The sequence below is a fragment of the Megalops cyprinoides genome, chromosome 15 (genome assembly GCF_013368585.1).
Source record: "Megalops cyprinoides isolate fMegCyp1 chromosome 15, fMegCyp1.pri, whole genome shotgun sequence".
Classification (NCBI taxonomy): Eukaryota; Metazoa; Chordata; class Actinopteri; order Elopiformes; family Megalopidae; genus Megalops; species Megalops cyprinoides.
In genome coordinates this window covers 11,539,566-11,564,532 of record NC_050597.1, presented here as the reverse complement: position 1 = coordinate 11,564,532, position 24,967 = coordinate 11,539,566, and the positions used below count along the sequence as shown (strand labels likewise).

The 24,967-nt window shown below is 41.7% G+C and overlaps 1 protein-coding gene across 3 annotated transcripts in view; it reads right to left on the bottom strand.

Annotated features, from left to right (window-relative positions):
* Window positions 1–24,967, bottom strand: part of tasp1 (taspase, threonine aspartase, 1) — a 42,728-nt gene that overhangs the window by 1,077 nt on the left and 16,684 nt on the right. For 2 of the 3 annotated variants that reach the window (XM_036546854.1, XM_036546855.1), the window contains exons 11-13: window positions 16,369–16,479; window positions 12,535–12,642; window positions 10,199–10,272 (exon numbers count right to left, since the gene is read on the bottom strand). In XM_036546854.1, coding sequence (XP_036402747.1) covers window positions 10,199–10,272; window positions 12,535–12,642; window positions 16,369–16,479 — 293 coding nt within the window. Of the gene's footprint in view, window positions 1–10,198; window positions 10,273–12,534; window positions 12,643–16,368; window positions 16,480–24,356; window positions 24,537–24,967 lie in introns of those variants that run through there. The other variant, XM_036546857.1, reaches the window with a different exon arrangement.

Genomic DNA, 24,967 nt, shown 5'->3' with positions numbered 1-24,967 from the left:
CACTTAAATTGGCTCAATCAGGTGTATTTTTTAATTGAAGCAATGACAATTAATTGATTTTTCACACTTGTTTTTATTGAGAGAATTATTACACTAAACTCTGTTGAATTAACATGCAGCGTTCCATGAAAGCTATAAAAAAAAAAACCACAAAAACTGTATGCCTGGAAAAAAGGGAGGTGGGGGGCTCCTACCAGGAGCTTATCACAAATAAGAAGAAAGGAATCCTAGGTACTGTCCTTAGCAACACACTTCACAATCAATGTATGTAAATAGATCTTGGCTTAATTTACTTTTTGAAAAATAGGAGACATTAGGCTTTTAAAAAGCTTACGGGTCATTACCCAAGCATTCCAGTTCCAACCCAGAAATACCCTAAAGCTGTTTTTCCTGAGCCCAAGATCACTGCCAAAGACAACAAACCTTTCTCAAATTGGTACGCATCTGATAAAGAACAGGTGTTCTTTCAGCGGCTTGTATGCTACATTGTCTATGCACAAGCATTTATTGTAGTTTATTGAATATCAAAATTTCTTACAATTGCAATGTCTTATATTATAGATTCAAAACAACTAGCTGTTGCACCATATTTATAATAGGAATTATCTTTTCTATTCAACAACTGCATGTCCTACATTCCATCAGAAATCTGTACTCCAAGCCTAAGAGATTCACTTCCCTTCCCCCTGAAGCAGGACAGAACCAAACTACAGCCGCAAACAAGTCTTTAGTCCATCAGATCCAATTTCAAACATGACCGTAAGTACTTCTTCCTGTTTTGTATCAGGCTGTCATAAATAACACCAACAGATCTTTATCAACTGAGCATATCTGTAAAAATCTCCAAAATGACCACTAATTAAACTGCTATCAAAGAAACCCACTTTAGACCCAAATAACCTTGAAAACTAGTCCTAATTCAAACCTTCCCTTCTCAAAAATCCTTGACAAAGAGACAGCCTTGAAATTTCTTTCTTATCTTACTGCAGATGCATAGAAATATGCTTTTGTAGAGTTAAATCAGTATACGGCATAGACAGCTCTTGCCAAAGTAACTGAAAGTATACTTCTCTCCTTCATCAGGGTTGCGTTTCTCTCATCCTAGGTCACCTCAATCTGAGTGCCGCATTTGACACAACTGACTATCAGATATTCAGCAATCGACTCAAGTTACAGATGACTTAACACAGATGGGCTTTCTGCAGCTCATAATGTTGTAATCCAAGATCTTAGTGTAAAAATGACTCTGATCTTTCTTTTGAAGCACACATCAAAATCATTTCAAGAGTTGCCCTTTTCCATATGAAAAAATATCACTAAAATGACACACTTCCCGTCTTCAAAAAAAAAAAAAAGTATTCATATGGCAGTGCCTCAAAACAGAACCCCAAAACGTTTGTAGAGACATCAGACCCCATCTTGATACAATATATGGTAAACCTAAACTAAAATCTCATCTAGCCCATTATGAGCTATGATTAAGGCAGAGCTGGGAAATCAGGCACTTTGTCTGGTCTACAGTCAGTCCTTTATATTTTATAATTACTAAAGGAACATGAAAGCTTCCATGAATAATCTCGGCTCAAGGTCATTTGCATTTTAAAACGGTGCTGGTCCTGGGATGGTCCTGTGCATGCTGGCTTTGCTATGTCATACTTCTTTGTTTACATCTTTACTGAATTCTTCATTTAATACTCATGTGGATTTTATCTGTACTGGCAATTACCTGCTGTAAATTCTCTAAGACAGAAATGAGAGGTGTGGCTGAACTTACAGCCAACTCTGAGCTATGGGTAACAACATTAAGTTATACCTGGCTATTTACTGAAACTGGAATTCCATTTAAAAGCTGTTATGTCATGTTACCCTTATTCTGTCTTCCTAGATCTTACTTTTATCTGACATAAAACTAATTTATCAGCATGAGGGGTTTATATCATTCTACTGTATCCGTGCCATTCAGCCATTTAATATTAACATAGTTGTACTACTTTCTGTATCACCAGGTCATTTTATTATCTTTTTAATGTCCTCTGTCTTTTTAAAAGCACCCATCATTCTGTTGTTATGGACAAAGTGGTCTGTGGCACTGCTGCCAGGGTAGATGAAATTTGATTAATTGATCCCATGACCATCCTCTATCTACAGCACACTTACACATGTGGGAAGTCAGTTGTCATAAAACCATAGGGACACTCCTCTACATCATATTATTTTCTTTGCAGTTCTGGTTTGTATTAAGACATAACCAAAATGTGTTTTTTAACTGCTTTTCCCATAAAAAAGTACACGTCGATATGATGTGTTTAGGAGCGGAAAACCGCTACACTTGTGCCACAATGCTGACAGATAAATAAAAATAGCACCATGACAATGTTACTGCTTCTGCTGTGGTTTGACAATATCTTTTCTCATAGCCATCGTAAGTTATTCTTTCACTGTAACATAAAACAAAACGTGAATTGTTATAAAAACTACAAGTCGTCAAACAGAGCACACAGCAGGCCAACACAGTGAGTCCCAGGAGCAGGTTTTCCCCATGCTCCTCTCATCAGATATAAGCAAGTGTTGCTCCAAGTGTTCAGACACTGATGATAACCATGCTATAGTAATGTGCAACCCTGAAACTGCAAATCCAGACCTGACACCATACAAATACTTTCTCCTGTGCATCCTAGTTCATCTGTCCCATTTGCCTATATCAGCAATTACAACAAGGACTGCTATTGCTATTCTGTCTAAATTAAGACACATAAAAGGAGGAGGTTACTTTAATACTGTCTTTGTGGAATGAAGCCCGTATGATCAGCCAATGACAGACTAGACACAGAAGGTCGCTTGTGGGCTTTCTATTTGTAACCCCAAAACCAAACATGTCTCAATAAAGACTAAGAGATTAATAAATTTTACAAGGTATTGAACAGGCACTTCACACAAAGCTTGATTACAAAATAACCCCTGCATGAATTACCACATCATGAGATTCAGGAGACATATTCCTGTCATATGGCCACTGCCCAGCAGAGTAAATCCCAACTCTTTGAGGATTCTTACCAATTACTAATAAATAACCTGTCTACTTCCATCATCTTCATTACACAGTACTTAACTGTAATCGTGTATGTGTGCATGTGTTAAAGACCAGCCATTAGACAATGAGTCACACCTGCCAAATGATCTTACACTTTTAAAACTTTTAAGGTGTGTTGCTGCTGCAGCTGTTAGCTGGGCTGAGAACTAAGTAGTAAAATAAAATAATTTCATGATTTGTAACAGTTTCTCTGCCTCTGTGTTTTTATGTGTGTTGCATTGGCCAGCACCATTACATGCTCATTAAAAAAATTAATAAATAAATAAAAGTTTATACTGGGATTCCAGCTTTATACTCCAATATCCACTGATATCTACTTCAGACAGCTGGAGAAAGGCAATTCCGACTGATGCTCTCATAGAGACAGAACACCTAAACACGCTGTTCTCTGTCAGAACACACTTGCCCATGTGAACATGTGTACGCTGAGAAGACACAGGTGGCCATGTGTGCTTTATGTAACAGCAGGGGAACGAGGAGAGAAATCCAGGTTTTCAGCTTTTCTGTATACAGCGCCTGATAACTCTGGGTTCTCACACATGCCATTTTTCTCTTTAGGGCGGGATTAAGGCGCAGACTGCCGCGGATGAGAAAACAAAGTATGGTAAGTGCGTGGGTAATTAATGAGGCTAATTAAAACGAGTACTGACGTAACTACTGACGTAATTCCGTTTGTTTCTGAGTCCCCCCTTCTCCACTCCCACAATCCTCAGCGGTCGCGTTCATATCTGAGAACTCGGCCCAGACAGTTCGATTGGTTTGTTCTCCATGCTTTTTTTTTTGACCCAATGAAAAAGCCTTTTTCATAAATGGGCATGAACGTACAAATGCAAACATCAGCTGCCTTCTATGTGAGCAGTCCATTTTCTGTAGGGTATGTTCCTCTTCATGCACCAAAGTCTTCCACAAAATTTCAACATCATGGTGAACTTTCTAAGAGGACCAAGCAGCACTATAAATGACACTTTTGCCACCTTTTCAGTTAGACATCCACCTTCTACCTACACATGACTGGAGACGTAAAACACATCATTCTAATGAATAATCATTGTGAATATCAACACATTTGCATTTAACTGTGGACACATAAATATGGATTTCCCAAAAGGCAGCAATGTATTCACTGAGGCATGCCCCTACAGTGCCTCCTACTGGTGAGAATGGTACTTGTTGTGCAGCAGATAATACGATTCCAGTCTAAACATTTGTGAACAGTCACAAACAACTGGCTCCCATTCATAGACTCATAGAGCTCAGGGTGTGAGTGCTACTGCTGCATAGAAGGATTGACAACTGAAAAAAACAAGAAACCTCTCTGAAATCCAGATTTATTGGCTATCAGGGTGAGGGAGCGTGCTAGGAGGCCTGAGGATTTCCACATTTAATCATCAGAATCTGGTACTTCACAATAGCTAGCTTCTCGTATTCCCCAGCCTTACATCCTACAAGCTTAGGCAGTGATCTTAATACACGTGGAATGCAAAAACTGCTCAGAGGGGAAAGGAGTTACCCTAAATGGTACCTCTTAAATTACCAACAGGATGGGAAATGTGGCCAGAAACCAGTAGTGCCATTGTTTTATCATAGAGAGAGCTATGGCAAATGACAGTACGTTCTCTGGCTTTCCTCTGTCTCATACATGACAACTTGAATGGTCAGTTCATGCGAGTTTGCAACATCACTTGCCAATAAAACAAGAATGTTCACTGCATCACTGAGGTGTAAGGTTTAGATCTTTTAGCAGCTTTGACATGCAAACAGCGTGCTCGTGCACTTAATGGGTCTCTTGATTTCACTGTTTATAGACGGTCAATGTCTGATGAAACTAAATCTCGCCCATTTTCAAGACAATTTTTTATTTGCCCTGCCAAGCCTCTGACACCTCTCTTTGCCACCTGAAGAAGGTTTCAGATCCTTCATATTCTTGCCTGAGCTCATGGCCAACCAGACAGAATAAAAACAAAAAGCTTTACCAAGGTGTGCCAGGATCACCAGACGTAGCCTCTCTAAGTGCCAGCGTGGTCCAGAAAAGCAAGCAGTCTCTACAGAACCGAGGCCAATTACCACTGATAATTACCAGCATGTATCCTTCTCAGCAAAGACATATGAACCCTCACTGCAGACTTAAGTACACAGAGAAACTGAGCAACAAGAGACTGGCACATGGACACAGGGGATACAGTCATCTACCAGGAACCTACTGCGCTTTATCAAACACTGGCTGATGTTTGATATAATAAAAGCAGATAAAAGCAGAAAGCCCATCAAAATGAATAGGCTCTGAAATAACACTTCCAGCCCTCTAATGAGGACTGTAGTGAAAGGCAATCTGAATTAACAACAAATACTCTGCACTCCTAAAATCAGTTGAACCAGCTATAAAGGATATTATTCATGAGATATTTTTGCGGCAATGCCAGTGTGATTTTCCATCATGTCTACACTAATTTTTTGCTGAGCAAGAGTTTTCAGGGAGTGCAAATTATCACATTGTGTTTTAATGACTTATGAAACAGTATTAAAGTAGGAGCTTGGTAACATTCTGCAGGAGATAAAAGACGCCCCCCAAAGCTGTGGTTGGGGACATGTGTCCGGCACTTAATGGTTAAATTTGGCATCTTGTAGAGCAGGCTAGGGGTATACCATAGCCCCCTTTCTATGTTTCACAGTGCTGCATATCTTGCCTTTGATGTCCTTATCATACATGGAGGAATGAGGCAGCCTCCAGTCAACAAGATATGAGGCAGCCATGAGGAATGGCAGGAATGCTTTTGGGACGGTAAAGTCTTCTTTTTGGGACTCCTCTGATTTAAAGGAGGCTAAACGCATCCGATCTCTCAGAGCGTTCCTGATGCTTATGGCATACAGCAGGTCTGCAGACCTCTCTACGCATGACCGCATTCATTAACACTGCAGGTAGACAGTCCACCAGGATGAGAGCGCCATCCGAGACCCATAACGCCTCGCACGCATATGGCATTTGCTCCATGACACACAGGGAGCTCAGTGCTGGATTTTAAGCCTTCAGACCACTGTAATTACAGGCAGAAGAGCACAGGACCGTTTGATGTCTACAGTGGGAAAACATTCCTCTCCACCCTTGAGACCGGGAGAAGAAAAAAAACTACAGTGCATTGCGGAAATGAAGAATGAAACAAATGCATGAATAAATTCATGATATTGTATATATGCACGCCAAATGCTAATGCCATCTTAAAAATAAGGCAGTCATCCTCCCCTGATGCATGCCACAAGCTGCTTGCAAACTGTAAGCTGCAGCATACCTTTGAATCGGACCGGCCCAGCTATACGACCAGATTCCTGCCTGTATGACAGAACAGATTATTTTTTGATCAATAGGAGTCGGCAGCCCAGGCATTCGCGGGTCCTCTCTGGAAAGCATTTGTGGCCACAGGCTCAAAGGAGGAAGAGGGGAGGGGGGATTAACTCCCTCCAGGGAAGGTCAAAAGCATCATTTAAAAGTGAAGCTCCGGGAGCAGCTGGGGCTGTCAGCCTGGCGGGCTGGAAACAATGTCGGCCAGATGTCCCGGGACGCACGGGGGCTCGCCCCTCTCGGTGAAGGTGAGACTGCCCCCAGCTCTCCAGCAGGTGCAGAGAAGCACTGTGCCCCATACAAGCACCCGAGTCCCACTTAAAACCTGTCAGTACGAGCTGACGTGGGAAGTGCATATGGCGATGGTACACTACTGGTAATGACGGATAGATGAAAAATAAAAATAGGCGCAGAATCCAATTCACCTAATGTTGGAGTAAACAAGAGATGCTTACATAAAACTTAAACTTAACTTTGGACAAATGGGAAAATTCTGCTTCGGAAATAAGAAATTTACTAGAAAAATCTATAGATATATTACAAACTGAGCCTGTGACTCAAGAAATAGGTCATATTTTAATATGTGTGTGTATATATATTTACCTGTAAGAGCACATGTATATGAAAGCATATGTACACATTTATATTTATTGTTCTGTGATATTTGATCATTCGTATTACTGCAATACATTATAATATACCATAGGGGACAGGGAGGGGGAAGAGGGATATTTGATTTGTACTGTTTTCTTTTGCATGGAATTCACTGTTGATTTTGAAAAATAGGAAAAAATCTTATTTAACCTATGGAAGTCATCCTGGATGTGAGTGTCAGCTAAGCAAACATATTCTAAAAAATAACACCGGTTTACACTTACAAACTGTAAGGTTGTCAATCAATGCCCATCACATTCATTTCACTATAGCAACATCCTATCAAAGGAGAGCCCGACAGCCTGCATTCCGCCACAAAGCCAAACATACCAAACACGCTTTGCGCAGAATGACATGGATATCCCCAACGGCACATGACAGTCAACCCCGTATGGGGGAGCTCCACACTTACGCAGCACCCCTGAATTTAGGCCCAAAACTCTGAAAGACGATCTCTGTTCCCTTTCATTATACTCTCCAGTCATTCTGGGTGACAACAGTAAATCAGAGCAATAGTACCAGCAGATTTACATGGTGATACCATGTGTCATTACAGGTATTTTTCCGCTTACAGTTTAGCTAATGACTCCCAGTCCAACAGCCCTTTCCAAAAAAGGCATGCATCGCAGTGCATGTAATTTATGCCAAACAATACAGCAGGTTTTTATAATATTTGTATTAAAAGCCATAAATCCACTGGAAGCGTATCAAATTTCGCTCTCAGGTGGTGTAACTAAAACAAAAAAGAGAGAATAGCCTTCAGCAAAGGAACTAGGATAACTGAAGGCAAAAATCATCCATAAAAATTTACTTCATTTAGCCAGATTTGATTACTTCTACATTAATTTGGCCTCACTGTCGCTTCTGAAAGCCATGTTTAGTTTAAGCACGGCTGGAAAGTTACAAATATAAGTGTGTGCAAATCTGTGGATTTTAAAGCCACTATAAAATATGAAACAACCTATTAATCAGAGCTAGTAGTAACTCCAGGCTTTGTGTCAAAGTTGTAGAAAAGTCCATTTTACACATTTATTTCTTCTCACAAACTCCAGGAACATCCTCATTCATTTAAGCACCCCAAGTCTCTGCTTTCTGGGAATGTAAAATTTCAGACAAGAGTTATGGAACATTTCATTTTTCTTTGCACTTTGGTTTTACAAACCAACAGGAATCCTTCAGGCTGCCCACAGTCTTTGTCATACTGAAACTCACTAAATTTCACTTTACACACGTTTGCAGACTGAACAATGTGTTCACAAGAAATGTTCAAACACCAAGCAGGAGGCTGGCTGTAGCTCAACATATTTTAAGGCAATCACATTTCCAGTTATGCACTGTGTGTTGCACAGAGCACGTTTTACAACCTGTAAGTCAGGGAGGGAAAAAAACGGATATATTTTTCCAAAGAACTAATTTGTTTCTCCTGTCATATTGTTCTAATAAACAGTCGTAAATTCTGGAAAATTTGATGTAAAACAACTTTCAACAAGGCCTGCAGCTAGTCTATGACTCAAACCACAAGCCATGAAAAATGAAAGAAAAAAATCTTTGTTCATACAAGAATATTCCCAAGTAAACTTTAATTGTGAAAACATGTCTAGATGTTGCCCTTAGCACTTCTTATTGTAGTTCTATCAACTTAAATTATAGTTTAAATTTGATCAATATGTCAACCTTGTGACTTTTTAAAAATCCCAACATGTATATACTGCTGTTCTGTTTGTGATGAAAGTGCATAACACACATCCCATCTGGCACTATTGTAACAGAACTGTCAGATCTGTTAAAAAATGAGAACATGGGCTATTTGTCATACAAAGCTGTTCTGTCCGTATTTTCATTAAAACATTAAAATGTTTTTGACAGTGATTTAAAATGATGCTGGATGCAGTGTCCAAAGAGCTTTTCAAAAAAGTTTTATAAATGCTAATGAGAAAACAGAAATCAGACCCCTTCTCTCTAGGTCATGTGGTGCACAAATAGAATTTAGAATAATGGAACAGAGTTAAGAATACTGATGAAGGACTGTGGTGATGTGACTGCTATGTGAAAACAGAAAAATTAAGAAAAAAAAAACATCATGCCCCCGATACCAGGATTTACAGCCATCCATAGATTGGCCTGTGAACATCAGTCTGAATATCAAATCCCAAAACATACAGCTCTTACAACTGCAGTAGCATACTATAGGCTTTGCTGTATTTTAGCTTCGTGATGAAATATAAATCGAATAGAATCGAACAAACTGAATAGCATGTGTTTGGAGATTATGTAAGGACAAAATTAATTCACTTTTTGCGAAATCACAAAAGCACATTTTTGTGGCTGCCAAAGAAAGCACAGGAATTGTCATCAACCTAAATAAATTAGCTTACCACATAACATTACCACAATATATTGATGTTCCTGGTTAAAAGGAGGTTAAAGAGCATAAATATGTGCTTGTGGTTTGGTAGTGGCACATGCTTACCTTGTGTCTGCACTTTTGTTCTTAGACTTTGTGAGGACACAATTTTGTAACCATTCCAACCAACACTGTGGAAATGTAATACTTTAATTCTTTACAACCTGTGGAAGGTACAGTTGTTGTACACGGCTGTTTTGTCTTCATTTGACCTGACTGAAATTTTGACACAAGTGGTTTCAGTAAAACACCAGTGTTACAACAGTGCTAGAAAAAAAGAAGTGAAGTTTTGAAATTTTGGTTCCAGATTTTTGTACTTTAAAGTTCATTACTACTTCCTTACTTTCTCGTTCCCTCCCCTCTTACGTCCCAAACACACACACACACACACACACACACACACACACACACACACACACACACACACGCAGACATGCAGACACGCACACACACGCGCACACACACACGCATACACACACGCACACACGCACACACGCGCACACGCGCACACACGCATACACACACGTGCACACACACACGCGCGCGCATACACACACACACACACACACACACGCACACACATGCATACACACACGCACACACGTGCGCGCACACACACACACACACATACACGCACAGCTCCCAGGCCAACACTAAATTCAACAGCTTCAGTTCAGCAGCTTGGCACTCAGTTGGACACTTATTGAAAGCTCACCTTGGCTTTGCCATCCTGGGCTGACATGTACCCAACGCACATGCTCTCCGTTGTGTGGCTCCACAAGAACTCCACTGTGAAGCCAAAAGCAAGCAGAGGTGTGGATTACACAGGGAAATGTGCGGAACAGTCACATTAGAGGCCGTGAAGCATGACTACCGCAGAGACGATGAAGAGAGAGAGAGAGAGAGAGAGAGAGAGAGAGACAGCGAGAGAGCCAATATCTAAGTTGTCTTTAGCTGATGTATTACACGGATAATAGAGTTTATATTTGTCAAAAACAAAGGTCAACTGCGTAGCAAAAGAGCGGACAGGAAAAGCACAAGTCATCTTGAAGAACAACTGTCTTCAACATGTCAGGGTTACAAAGGCAGAAAGTTAACACTGTTGGGAGGAACAAGTTTGCAAGATGGATGTGAAAGCTCACAGCAGTAACAGCTTTGACAGAGAGCTTATATTTAGACTCCATTCCTTGGGTTTGAAATGAGAGCTCAGTCTGACAGATCAAGTCACAGCTTTCTTAGTGCAGTCCCCACCGCAGAGTACTCTCCCGTGTCTGGTGTAATGCAGGTGGACGCCAAATCTGATAATCTGATTACCTATTTGTTATCTATAATTTATAGTGTATCGTATACTGCTGATTTTGAAGAGCACTATTCATTTTAAGCAACACTAAATGAAAATGACTATTGCTGTGCTCTCTAAAGGTATTGCCTGGCTTTGCTATAGTGGAGTGTGAAGCACTATGGCATTTTGAGCTTTGTCTTGCTACCGGTGCCAAGTCATGTACAGGTGACTGACTTTTGCATACTCAATATCATGGGATGAAACAGATATCTTCTCTGTTTCTGCAATGGTGCTGAAGCACCGCACTTCTCAGTGGACAGATGCAGTCCTACAGATGTGCAAAAGGTAAGGTTTCTGTGGTTTTATGGGATGTGGGAGAAAGGGACAGCTAACTGTGACATGCGAGCTGCAGCAGAGAGGGATTCTTCTAGTATTTAGGGTTTCAGTAATCCTGGGATAAGCCCTTAATTTTGCAGGGGATTTTTCATCACCGTGAAACATCGGCGTGAAACTGGACACTGACAAGGGTGTGTGAAACCAGACCACCCTCTTCGAAACCCACTAATTTCTCTGGTTATTTCAATGGTGAATCCAATATGTGGCCTTTTGCTACAACAGATGCTCTTCTATCATTCTATGAAACACATACATGCTACAGAAATGGCCAGCTAAGTAGCTAAGACCTGCCCGTGAATTGTCATCAAAAGCCATTTTTATTTTCTTAAATTTCCCAAAAACGAGCATAGGAAAGCTCTCAAAATTAAAAAAAGCCACCACTTGTACCGGTCTATTGTGTTCATTGGCAGGTCAACTGAAGATTTAATTTGAAACAGCTCTGAATCTAAATGAAAACACTGACCAACGAGCTCACCACACATTAAATCCAACAATAAGTTATGCATGGGACCCAGCATGTGAGATCCTGCTGATTCTATCCCAAAGTGGACTTGCTTTTCCATAGTCTGTGTGTATTGACTGTTGAGTTGGTTAATGTAATCCAGCTTTAGACTTATCAATTGTTTTGAGTCGGCAAATGTGTGTTCTGATGTGATTCAGTGCTTAAAAACAGTTATTATCACACATGATCAGTTATTATCTAATGTGGCCTGGTGTAAGGCGTCGGAAAATAAGTGCTTGGTTTCATATTTTCATGCCAGTTGACACTGGGACTGGCTCTGGTTACCATTTCTCGTATGATCAGTTGACTGTAGCTACATAGCCACCCATGGGTTGGTTTATTGATGTGATTGAGAACTGGGCTTTTTCTGATGATTCTGATGCCTGACTGAGCCAGTCTGCTGATACTGTACAGAGCTGGACTGATGAAAACAAAGCTAGTCAAAAGTGAATAGCAGCTGGGTGATTTTATTGGTGCGGTTGAGGTCTGGCCTTGTGAAAAGTGAACAGCAGCTGGTTAATTTTACTGGTGTGGTCCGATGCTGGCCTTGTGAAACGTGAACAGCAGGTGGGTAATTTTACCACCGTGGTTCAGTAATGGCCTTGTGAAAAGTGAACAGCAGTTAGGTAAATGCAGTAATGCGTTCTTACGCTACTTTGAGAAAGGTCTTGTGACTCTGGCCTTGTGAAACGCGAACAGCAGGTGGGCAATTGCCTTAATGTGTTTCGCTGCTGGCACTGCGAAAAGTGAACAGCAGCAGGTAAATTTTATTGACGTGGTTCAATCACGGCCTTGTGAAAAGGCAGCTCAGTGCACTGGCAGTGTGTTTTGGTGTTCGGCCAAGGTCAGCGCAAGGTCGGCGCTCTCTTACCTAGCAGTGCCTGGATGTCCTGGTGGGGCTGGGACCCCACACACCTGCAGCACCTCAGGACAATGACACCCCCAAGGACACAGTCCTCACTGGCCAGGAAAGGTGAACCTGAAACAGGGCAGAGACACACAACGCTCAGGCTTAGTACCACTCCAAACAATTACATGGGAAACAAAACAACAAAAGTTTCTATTTTTGTGTCAAAGAGAACCCAATTTTTACCTTCTGAGTTTTTTTGTAGGATTTTCTTTACAAACTAAATTACTCTTCGACTGTTTCACTTTAGCAAAATACTTCTGTTCTGTTCTGTTTCGATCTCAGACAAAGATAGCGCTGCAGGCAGGGGAAATCAAAAAGGTCACCTCTGACCACCTGTATCTCCTGAACAGGTGGTCACATTCCAGGCAGCAATCACACTGAAATTCTGTCCATAACCACCTGTGGGTTTTTGTCTTTTCTTAAAATTAGAAGAGGTGACATGAACAGCAGTCATATTTTCATTATTTCCAACTGGAAAGACTTTTTATTCAGCTTCTTTTGACAAGCAAAATCGTGTTGTGCCTCTGCACAGCAACAATCTCTGGCTCTAGCTCATAAGCAGTGAGGAGCCCAAGCTGCCACAGCCTGACAAATGCCATAGACTGTTCTGGTGTCTGCGTTTTCACACCACCTCAGATTTTTTTGCTCTCCTGGCACGTTCTTTCAACCTTCAAATCAAACTGAAATACGGTTTGCAAATCTGCGGTCATTCAAGAGTTGGAGGCAGACTGCAGACATGAGTAGGCATGACCTGAGGTCCTGCTCCCCCTGGCCTTGACAATGAGTCCCATCTGTTCCACTGGAAGAGGGCGGGAAATGCGTGACCAAACGTGAAAGTTCTACAATCAGTAGGATTCCCCTGCAGTGGTCACCGCTGTGTCATCTGCCCACTCCGGGGCTGGATTCTGTCAAAAGGCTGCCCCGACACCCGGGCCGCGGCCCTGTCAGACTCTCGCCTCCCTATCGGGCCGACACTCAAAATACCGAGGGGGGCAGCAGAAACCTGCGCCCAATTGCGGTTTCAGACAAAAATTGCAAACAAAGCTCTTTTTCCTCCCTATCCCGAACGCTGCATGGCTGGAATTGCAGAAATGCCGCAGTTATTTTTCATGGCTAGCCGTAAGAGAGTTATGTGCAGCTGCTGAAGAAACATGGGCTTTTGGCGGCATGTGTATGGTGTTAGTTACCTGGGCGGTCACTTGCTCTGGAAAAGACCTGATGGTATGTGCTGCTGAATCAGCACTGCAGTCAGCGTGACTGTTTAATATTGCTACCTTCAGAACTGCCTTGCTGTGCTTTTAACAGAGAAAGGTACAGATAATTCCATCACCAAAATACTGCTATTTATCTGATCAAGAATTCCATAGTGTTTAGAACTAACCGCAACACCTATAAAACATTCTTCTGCTTCCTGGCCAAACAGAGTGTTTGTTTTTTGATTGAACTAAGTGCCAAGTCATTTGAAGCAGTCTGGTTTCAGCACATAATAGTTTAATGAGATCTCAGCAACAGTTTTAAACGCCATATCTACGACTCATGGAAGTGCAACAAGGCGATAATTAAAGACGGCATCTGAAAAATCACCAACAAATTGCTTTTTTAGTCATTGCATGTGACCAGGAATGAAGCAAAAAGGGTGTATTGCTTTGAAAGCTACCCTGTTTAACACGTGACAAGTAGTCATGTCAAGTAGACAAGTGACAAGCCTCTAAATGGTAAGACTGAGAGAAATATCTAAGATACAAAGCAGGAGGAATTCATCTCATATGTAAAAGCATTTTTTCTTTTGCATGCCACTGTGTTTTAGTTCTTGTTTCCAAAACAACCCCCCTTCTGAAATGCTAAATGAGTATAGCCTGGATTCCATTCACAGAAAAGTATGGTATTTACACTACACTAAAAGGGCTTTTTAATGTGATCTTTATTAAATATTCCGTAATAAATCCACAGTCCACTGCACTCCCAAACATGCCACAGTAACAAAGGATAAAATATGTCCTGAAAGCTTCCAAAACCTAATCAACGCAAACAAGCAGTAGAGTTATGACTCATACATAGTGGAACCATAATAAATGTCTCCAGTGCCAGTGTGTGGGCGCTACCTGCTCCATACAGAGACAGATAGACAGCAAGTCCAATTTATTCATGTGTCACTCGCCAATACCACTGTATTAAATTCCACAGAGCAATGCAACAAAATTTCAGCAAACAAAAAACAACTGTGTACATCCCTCCATCATACGATTGACAGAATCCACACATTTAGATATAGAAGTATGAGCACAATTTGCATGAACTGAAGACCACTAAATGTGAGTTATGAGACACAATTCACCATAAAATAAAAAGAGAATAATTTGAAAACGAAAGGAGCATATGCAAAAAGAACACTCATATGCTGAAAAAAGACGTTCTACAGCACAAAACCATGTCAGTCGTGTCAGAGGCTGCTGCTCCTTACCTGCCACTGCATTCACTTGGAGGGAGATTTTACAGTACGTTTCCACTCATAGCCTTTGTTAGGGTGTCTTAAAGCATCAAAAAGACACTGGTCCAGCAGGAGAGAGGTGCTTAAGCTCAGTCAGCCCCAGAGTTTGACCAGAGGCTGCTGAGGGCGCTGAGAGTGCACTCTCCCCAACTCCCCTTCAGCAAATAATTCTTGCCGAGGAAATGCCCAGTCCTCTTTTAGCTACTCTACCTGACTGTATGTCATTAGCGCATGGGCCGCCTAATGTACTAATCTATCAGGCTTCCTATTCTTTCCACAGCAAAAAAAAAAAAAAAAAAAGATGTCATGATGTTAAGCAGGCCTGAGTGCTACAGTAAGGCCATCCTCAAATTTCACATAATTCAACAGTAAGAGGCAGGGAAACCTCTAAATGGCCACGAAAAACACTGACACAAACCACCAGGCTTCACATTCCTAGAAATATTTCAACTCTAACATACGGACACAAGAATGTCACAGAAAAATGGAAGAGAAGGCTTTTCGCCAAGGTAAATAATTCAGTTTGTAATTAGAGTATAAAGTCAGTATAAATAGTCATGAAGTTCTGTTTTTTGTGACCTACATTTTAAACATTTCTGAACACATTATGCAACACAAGGGTGCAATGGCTACACTGGATTCCTCATTGTCCCTCACGAAAGCTGCCTTTATGAAGCCCTGCTACAGTTAATGTGAACTCTGAAGAAGAAAAAAAAAAAACAACAAACAGGATAATTAGCTGTGGATTACAAAATCAAGCCCCTTCAACTGTCCCAGTATCACAGATGTCTGTGTACAGGAACCCCCAAAGGCCAGACTTCTAAAACAGGGCAAAACAACAAAACCACCAATTGCTCCAACACAGTCCCACTGGATGTGTTTTTTTTTTCTCTTCTCCATCCTTTCAGCGTAATCCAAACGGTCACTTTCATTTAACAGGCCCAGGGAGACGGAGCCAAAGGAAAAAGGCTTACAAAACACTGACCACTTCTGAGCATCCGTCTTTAAATAAACTGTCAACAGAATGTTTATTTTCCCTGAAAATGCCTGCGGCTGTCAAATACCAATTTGAATATTTGCCGACCTTGTTCGAGTGGATGTAATTGATCCATAAATCAAAGCTGCTGGCTTCCACCTCTTTATTTTTAACAACTCCAAAGCCATTAGTTGTTATATGTTTGATTCCCTTTTTAAATAGAAAAAAAAAATCTGCAATTTCCTCAGAGCGTGATCTTCAGTAGTGCCTCACTTGGTAAACAGATACTTCATAGTTCTCGGAAAAGGCAGAGGGGAGGGGCATGGCTTACTGATGAACTTGTTTTGCATAGTCTCCAGCAGGGCCTGATGAGCATCCTCTGACTGCACGGCCACCGAACACTCCCTCGCCAGTACGGTGCGGACAAGGTGCTCCCCGCAGCCTGCCAGGACCAAAAGAGGAATCGTTAGAGCCTGCAGAAGCATTCCGACCTCTGCAAGGACACAGAGGCATATGCGCGCACGTACACACAGAGACACCCACACACACATCTATACACAAACACCAGCAAGTCTGACTGAAGAAAGCAAAATGGGCACCAAACATTCAAGCTGCCTAACAAACATGCAACAAGCAATGATAACAGACGCCCACCAATAACCAAGATATAAAGAGACTGAGACTGGTTTATTGATAACATCCACCAGAGTCTAATATGCAAGAATTGCAAAGACAGAATACAGAGGGCTTTCAGTAATAACATATGAAATACTGTTAAAAAAGGAAAGTGTATTTATTCATCGCAATCCTTACACCCACAACACTCACTAAGTAAGGAGCATAGCAACAGACAATATGGCCTGTTACAAAAAGCCCCCACAGGTAGACAGACACCATCACAGGTCAGGCCCACCAAAGCACAGATGGACAGGGCTCAACTGGAGGAAATTCAAGCTTTTATTAACATGGATCTCATGGCTGCTTCAGTATGTAGATGTTTGTCTTCTTATGTTACCCAGATTATAGTTCATCAGATCTAGTGCTGTGATAAGGGAAAACTCCACTTGACATGACAAACCCCGAAACACTTCCTTTCTCTGCTTTAATGAAACTGGAAGATTAGCTTCTTGTACTGCTTAACCCCTCTAGTTTTCAGTAATGAAAAGCTATAAACAGATCAGGCTTGCACCTACCAGTCCTCCCCCACACGGTCTGACTTCCTGGATCCTGCTCTACAGAGAGGGCATTCATAACGAAAATGGTGTCTCTGCTTGCACATAAGACTGTTTGAAATCACTATCGAGCCTCTTCAGATGTTCACAGAACAGATGACAGAGGGACAGTTTTGTCTTGGCTTCTTTCAAAGGGGTTCGTGTGTAAAGATTAAAGCCCTCATAACGTCTTCCAAAGAGCAAGTGCAATGCGAGCACATTCAGCCTAGTCATACACACACCATCACAGTAGGCCTCGGCTCATAATTCACGTCAAAGAGACAGATCTGCCAAGTTGTGTCTGCTGAGTGCGGCCCAAGAGTCTGTTCCCAAACCCTAATATATTCTGGCAGTACTTAAAGCCAGACTAGAGTACTATCTACTCACACACAAGTGGTTTCTTAAATTGATTTCACCAAAGTTTGAATGATCTCACAATGGCTTCCAGACTGGGAATGTGAGGACGGACAAGGGCACACTTACACTTTACATCCGCAGAAAAACTGGGTTCTTAGGTTCTGGACAGGGTTCTAGATACATTACTACACAAAGTGGATATGGTTCCCAATACAGGCCTAGTTGTCTAAGTGTAAAGTGCAGTGACGGCCTACTGAATCTACTGATGTGGAGTTCAGCCCAAAATAACTCCAAGCTTGTTAAACAGTGAAAAGCATGAGAAGGAGCTGAGCAGCTTGAATCCATCTCTACCACACTTCATCAGCATGATAAGGAGATCACCAGCAGGCCAAACTCAAACATGGAGTCTTTGTTCAGAACCATGACAGCATTCAAGGCATTTTCACAAAGCTTTGTCAGCTGTAGATAGCCAGCTTCAGGCTGAACGTAGGCAACATCTTATTCGAAACGCGTTAAATATAGCTTCATGACTTAACACTTTGGCAGCAATGGAAAACATTGCTTAAGTCAGTTTAAAGCTTAAATGAATAAGTGCACACATATATGCATACTATTCTCAAAAAACAGGCCTACTTTTAGAGCGATGAGGTCAAATTTTTCTGTTGCCGTACAGTTAAAATAGGGTAACCACAAGTGTTCTGCATTTTTGTGGCCTTCTGTCCTAACAACCTGAGTATTTTTATGGGTCCAGTGGGGACATCAATAACAATCAAAATGTCAAAAGAACTATTCCCAGAGCAGTTTCAGAAGCTGGCTTTCACCACAAAACCGTTGGAACAAGGGCCAGTTCTGACGCTAGCTACCAGCACTTGGCGTTAATGGCCAGGCATCCCTGTCAGCTTGTCCACCACCAATGTATCACTAACCATCAAGTTTCAACACAACACAGCCAGGGCCATCCCTCTTAAAGACCCCTCTGGAGAAAGTCTGACACATTCTTTAATATTTTTATGCAATCGTATATTCTTTAAATTGCTTTCTAATTTTAAATTACTTGATGTCAGGCAGTTCAAGGACAAACTAACGTGAACCCAGGTAACAACCAAAACCTTTTTAAGTTACATCAGATTCTAATATCACCTAGAAACCCACAAAGTATCACCTTTGGGAGGGGATTCAGATTCAGTTCAGGTTAAATACCTTTCCCACGGGTACAACAGACCTAGGAATCACACCACTCAACACTTCTATGCCACACTGCATCCAGTAATACTGTTCTTAGATCAACAAACAACATCTGTGTGGACAGTTCTTAAAGGAGCAGTGCATGTATAAAAACAATGTTATATATCATCTCTAACCTTTATGCATTCCTGACATATTCCATGTCTTCCATGACTTTATACATTCCTTCTCTACTAAAACAGCTCTTCTCTTCATCATTGATGCATTTCATTCTGCAAGAGGTGCCTCCCACTACTTTGTCCTGATTCTCCTCGACCTTTTTGTGGCCACTTGTACAGTGAATCACCATGTCCTCCTGTCTGTCTTGGTAGTGAGGGGTGTTTCAGGCACTGTTATTATATCTCATCCTATCTGTCTGGGCATTCCTACTAGGTGGCCTGGAAAGGGGCTGTATCAACCCCTCATGGCCAGACAACAGAATTTCCCAAGGGCTCAGAGGTCCAGGACCTCTCCATCACCCTGGAGAGCACTAGCGTTTCCGCTTCACAGGGAACTGACCTCTGAGGACCCCACAGCAGTGGTCAGCAGGTCTTCAGAGTCTTCTTATACAGCATCAGAGGAGTCCGCCCCTTCCTCACCACTTAGCAAAGACCCAAATGTGGTCAGCTGTGACCGGTCCATCTTTCATGCAACTTTACTGCACGTACTTCTGTCCTTTTTCAGTCTGGGTGAGTGTCTTGGATTCACCCCAAGACTGAGAACTTCACTCTGTCACTCAGCACTCATTTAGCATACCTGGAGACTTAGCCTAATTTGACACTACACTTCACTTTATGGCCTGTAGTGGCTCTGATGAAATGGCACTGCCAGCTCTTCAGAGCAGAAAGACCTCAGACTACTCTCCCTCCAATAGTATCTTTTGTTGCCAGGGGTAGATTTGGGGTATTTTCAGGAGTTTCTTAGCTACCTTATTTATGCCTAATATACTGTATCTCTGAGCATTCTGGCATAATATGCATATGAATTATATTCATGTTTTTGTTTTTAACAGCCCACATAAAAATGCCATCGTATGACTTCCTGTACACAAATATCACTTGGCCACTCGAAATGTTTTTAGACCTGGTGATAAAACTGCTGACCTGGCAACCCTGCCTAAACAGTCTGGCTTTTTTTATGCAATCGATTCTGAACTGACACATCTAGTTTGCCCTTGAGGATATTGCTATTCATTCACATCTTTCACTTGGCTGAGTCTCTAGGCCTGCTTTCTGCTCTGTAGCATTTATTTCCATTTAGCACAGCATAAGACATGCTTCTAGGTAAAGCTGAGTAGAGCAGGGTGCAGTGGTACCGGTGGGAATTACGCTTGATACAGTTTACTGAAAGGAACACAAAACAGCTCTGGCAAACATTCAAGCAAAAAACCATTAAAAAGGAAAAACAATCCGTGTTGTTTCTGCAAACAGAAATGCGGGCCTCGTAAAATATCAGGTAACCAAAACAAAGCAGCATTAAAAGTCATCGCCATGGCAACTGCCTGCCTGTTATAATTTGTCATCATTTTCAGTCTCTAAAAATGGTTGCTTGGATTTGCTCTCTTGCTCCCTGTCCTTTGTTTATTCTAAACTGTTCCTTTTGTCACAGGGAAAAGGACATTGCGGGAAGTTTACTAGAGCTTTTACAAGAAATCACACTGCAGCGACCAGTTCACAAAGAGGAAATAAAATAAACTTAACACGGGACTTTACCACCACAACATGAAGAAAGCACACTAACTTGTGAATAGTGCTTACGGGAACCACAGCGAAAAAAAAAACAAAAAACAAACAAAAAACACAACAACAGAACAAATAGGTCATTAGGAAGAGCCACAAATGCACCAGGCCAGACACAGCGGAGAGAGGGAGCGTGGTCCGTGAACACAGAACAGGGGGGAGAGGTCCCAAACTCCGCCTGTCAGAATCGCTCCTTTTGATGGGTACGGCTTTTAAGTTGGGAAATGAGAAGCACGTGTTGCGAGGGAAAACACGTTCCTGCTCACCGTCCTCACCGGCACGCGTTTTCAATTTTGCAGAACATGAAAGAAAAACACACCGCGTGGGGGGAGGGGGGTGGAGGAGGAGGAGGAGGAGGGGTCGCAAAATGTAGAGAGGAAGAAAAATGACAAGGGTTTGTGTTTTCAACATGCAAATGTCCTGACAAAAACAATGAAGGTAAAAAAAAAAAAAATTGTTTACGGATAATACAGATTTGGTTTTCGTTTTGGTTTCCCTCTGGAACAACTTGCTGTGTCAGGAAGTAAAGCACTTCTCCTGATGCAGGGTATGAATTTCTGTGTGCCGGGCTCTAATTAGAGCCGGGCCTGCTCAGCGACAGCCCCTGGATGCATGAGCATGTGCTCCCGTCCAGGTGTGCAATCCACATCCTACAAAGTGCCCTGCAGCAGCCGTCAGTCTGAACCCCAGGCTGCAGGACAGGCCCACAGGGGCTAGAGCTGACAGAGCTATGCAAGAACATTATCCATCACTTCACAGCATTAAGAGGACACATCTGTCACAATTTCACCTGACAGAGAGGTGCAGACAGCCACTGCGCACTTTGCTTAGTTGGAGAAACGCATTAACATGGCGGCCACCTCAAGGAAACAGCGTTTTAGCTTTCCGTGTGTGAAAGGCAGCGGTGGATTTACAAGGTGCCTGAATGTAAAAGTCCCTGCACTGCGTGTACTACACAAGGAATTCTTACAGTAAAGTAACAGCTGCTCCTTCTTTGTTATCCAGGTTGTCCAGATCAAAATTCCAGTCAGTCTTCAGGATTTTAATTTTTTTTTTGCAGTGTCACTGCACAGCTAACCCAACTGTACACAACAACTGCATAGCAGTGGAGAAGAATTCAAGCCATTCAAGAATCTGAATTCAGGAAAGTACTGAACTCCTTTTGAAGATACAAGAAAAAGCACTCAAGACCCTGATTTCAGCATGTTCTGCTCAGATCTTTATTTTTGTATTTAAAGACATTTCACTTCAGATGGCCATCAAAATGGTTAAGATTTCCCATGCTCCACTCGTAAACTCACACTGGCTCAGATGACATATTGTCTTCTGAAAAACATACATTCTAAGGGGTGTTTTAAAGGGTTGTATTAACGGCGTGCTCCACTTAGCACTGATAATGTGCAGGACCTTTTAGAACTCAAAACCCTTTAAAAAGGTCACACAGACACACATTATACAAGCACATCCACTGTGCAATGCGCTCCCCTGTTGGTTAGGGCAGAGGTAAAAGTGAAGGGGCTTTCATTCAAATGACACACCAGATTAGTTTAAAATGTAAAGCTTTGTGGGACAAGGGGTTCTTCTCTGCAAGAATCAATATGTACTAACTGGCTGAAATTTTCCCTGCTATGTGCACCGCAGGCAACAGAATGACAAGAAACTTTAATATCAGAAGACTCTGAGAAAGCTATGACCACTGCACGGTCCAAGTCTGAAGTTCCACAAATACTGACATGTAGACTTTATTGAAAAGCACAGATACTGAAAGAAAATATGAGGCAAAATGAGACACTTTTTAAAATCATACCTCTAAACTGATAATTGTGCTGAACCTCTTATTGCATGGTTAACAAGTGTGCCTATTAAAATAAGTAGCCCAGTGGTGGATTCCTTTCTGCTTAATTATATCTTTGTAACCTTTGTGCACTTCACATACTAATTTTAATTATACCACTTTGGCACAGTTAGTTTAATTTAGTGTAACCCTCTGTAATCTCTGTTATATTCAAAATGATTCTGTTAAGTACACATAAGTAATGTTGCCATAGTAGAAACATCCTAGTAAAGTCAAAAAGGAATTAGTTGCTGATGGGTTATGCTCATTTAAAAATAAACGTTTTAATCGTGAATATCCTTCAAAAGTATGTTCCGGAAAATTAGCAGTTTAAAAGTAAGGTTTTAGCCTATACTATTTCAAGATGAGGAGCCTTCAGCACCGTACAGTCACCAACATAAACACAGTGAAAAGGTCAAGGTGAAATATATCTGCAAGCGCAGACAGGGTGTCGATGATTGCGGAATTCTGAAAGAGCCACAGTGTTAGAACAAGGTTTACATTGGACTGGCTAGAACAGGCCTTCTGTTCTTTCGTGTTTAGCGGGTCCGTGCATGCTTTTACAGAGAGCCTGTGTCCCAGCTCCCCTTCTCCTCTCTCACGACTAATAACCCTCAGGACCCGAGAGCGCTCACAGTCGAGTACACAGGGCCCAGGCAAACAGATGTTCTTTAGGAACCCACTGTAGGAAATATTTTGCTTTGGATCAGAATGGTTCTCTGCAAGAGATGGTCAATCATTTCACCCCTCACCAACGAAAAACGGCATTTTATTTGAAACTATATGGAGCTAAGCTGGGATAGATTAAACCAACGTTATGGTTTTATACCAAAGTTATTAACCACTTGCTGCTAATTTAAGAAAAGGCTACGCAATTCCCAACCTTCTAAGATCAAAAATGGTGCCAGTATAACCATATTGCTCTGCAATTGATGAAAATTTGCTTTTTGCCATCTCAGGTATATTTTTTCAGTGTAGGAAATACACTGATAACCATACCACATAGTCCAACTACATTCAGATCCTAGAATTGACAATAACTGACACAAACTGCAAAGCCCCATTCTTAAAACCTTCCATAAACAAAGTTCGCTGATGACAATTAGTTTACTATAGCCTACTGCCATATTGCGAGTCCATTTCAAAATTGCACACAATATTAAGCGATTACAAGTGACTATAGATTGGTTCATGAGTGCTGAGTGGTTTTGTAACATTGTAGGGGTAGAAATCACTAAGTGATGCGTATGAAATCACAAAAAGCTATGCAACTGCATAGCTCTAAGTAATGCGGAAAACACCACTGTCCACAATGGAATGCAAAAATGGTCCTTTGGTGTGGAAGCCCTATGATAATTTACGGCCTCATAACTCAGCTGTTAGTCACTCCAGGTTTACCCCAGGACATCCCGAAAAAGCAAACCAACGTTACTCACAATGACTCATATTTCAATGCCAGCGATGTTTCTCTGCCCTGTTTATTCATCTAAATTGAAATAGAGCTGTGGAACATAAGGGCTAGATTTAAAAAAAAAAAAAAAAAAAAAAAGTCTCACTCAAGCTGCTGCACAAGCTGAAGTCGACAGAGACTAGGGTGACAAGAACCTGCGCTAAAGACATCAAATGAGAAAAGGGAGGAGCTGAGGACATAAGGTTTTTTCACACTATGACCTCCAACACCCTCACTCTCACACACAAGAACTTAATCTTTGGTCAATTCAACCCATGGGCATTCAAGATAAGAAACACACACACTTGAAATGCCCATGCAACGGTGTGTCATGCTGCTGAAATGTTACAGAGATCATTTTTACCTCACATAATCTCTGCCACAATATATTACCCTCGTCATATAACTATAAATTAGTCAAAAATGTTAAACTTCTTAAGAGAGGCACCGAAGTATAAAATACTAACTGGTGCTCTCTACTTTTGACTCTATTCATCACAGGCTGTTTTCATGGACCCCAACAGCAGCACAAGCTTTCTCATATGGCACTTTGGCTCAGAGTATAATTCCAGGCACGTGGCTGTGCGTCTGTTGGTTCTGTAGCATAGGAGACGGAGCCTGAATCGCCCTCTCTCTCTCTGTCTCTCCTTCTTTCCTGCTTCCGCTGGCTGGCTTCGGCTGTCTCTGTGTTTATTAAGGAGACATTAAAGAGAAACACTACACTTACCAAACAAAACCGTTTCATTGAAAAAACGTGGAACAAAAAAGGGGATCAAGGACAAGTTGTGCCTTGGAACTTGGAACACTGCATCTACGTAATTTCAACAGTTAATACTAAGCAGATGAACCACGGGGACTATCGAACTGCACACCGAAACACCATGTCACAGACAAGTCTTCTAATAGCAGACTCTTCCCAGTACAGTCACATCCGCCATGACTATTGTAGATACTATGCGAAACCACCATAAAATACACCATACACCACCAAGTATGCCACTGACTCATGTACAAGTCACAAAGAGCAACTTGATGATGAAGAACTGACTGACCCAGGCCATTGTCTCACACAGGTGGAAACAGGATTTCAGCATCTGTCAACTGCTGCACGGCAC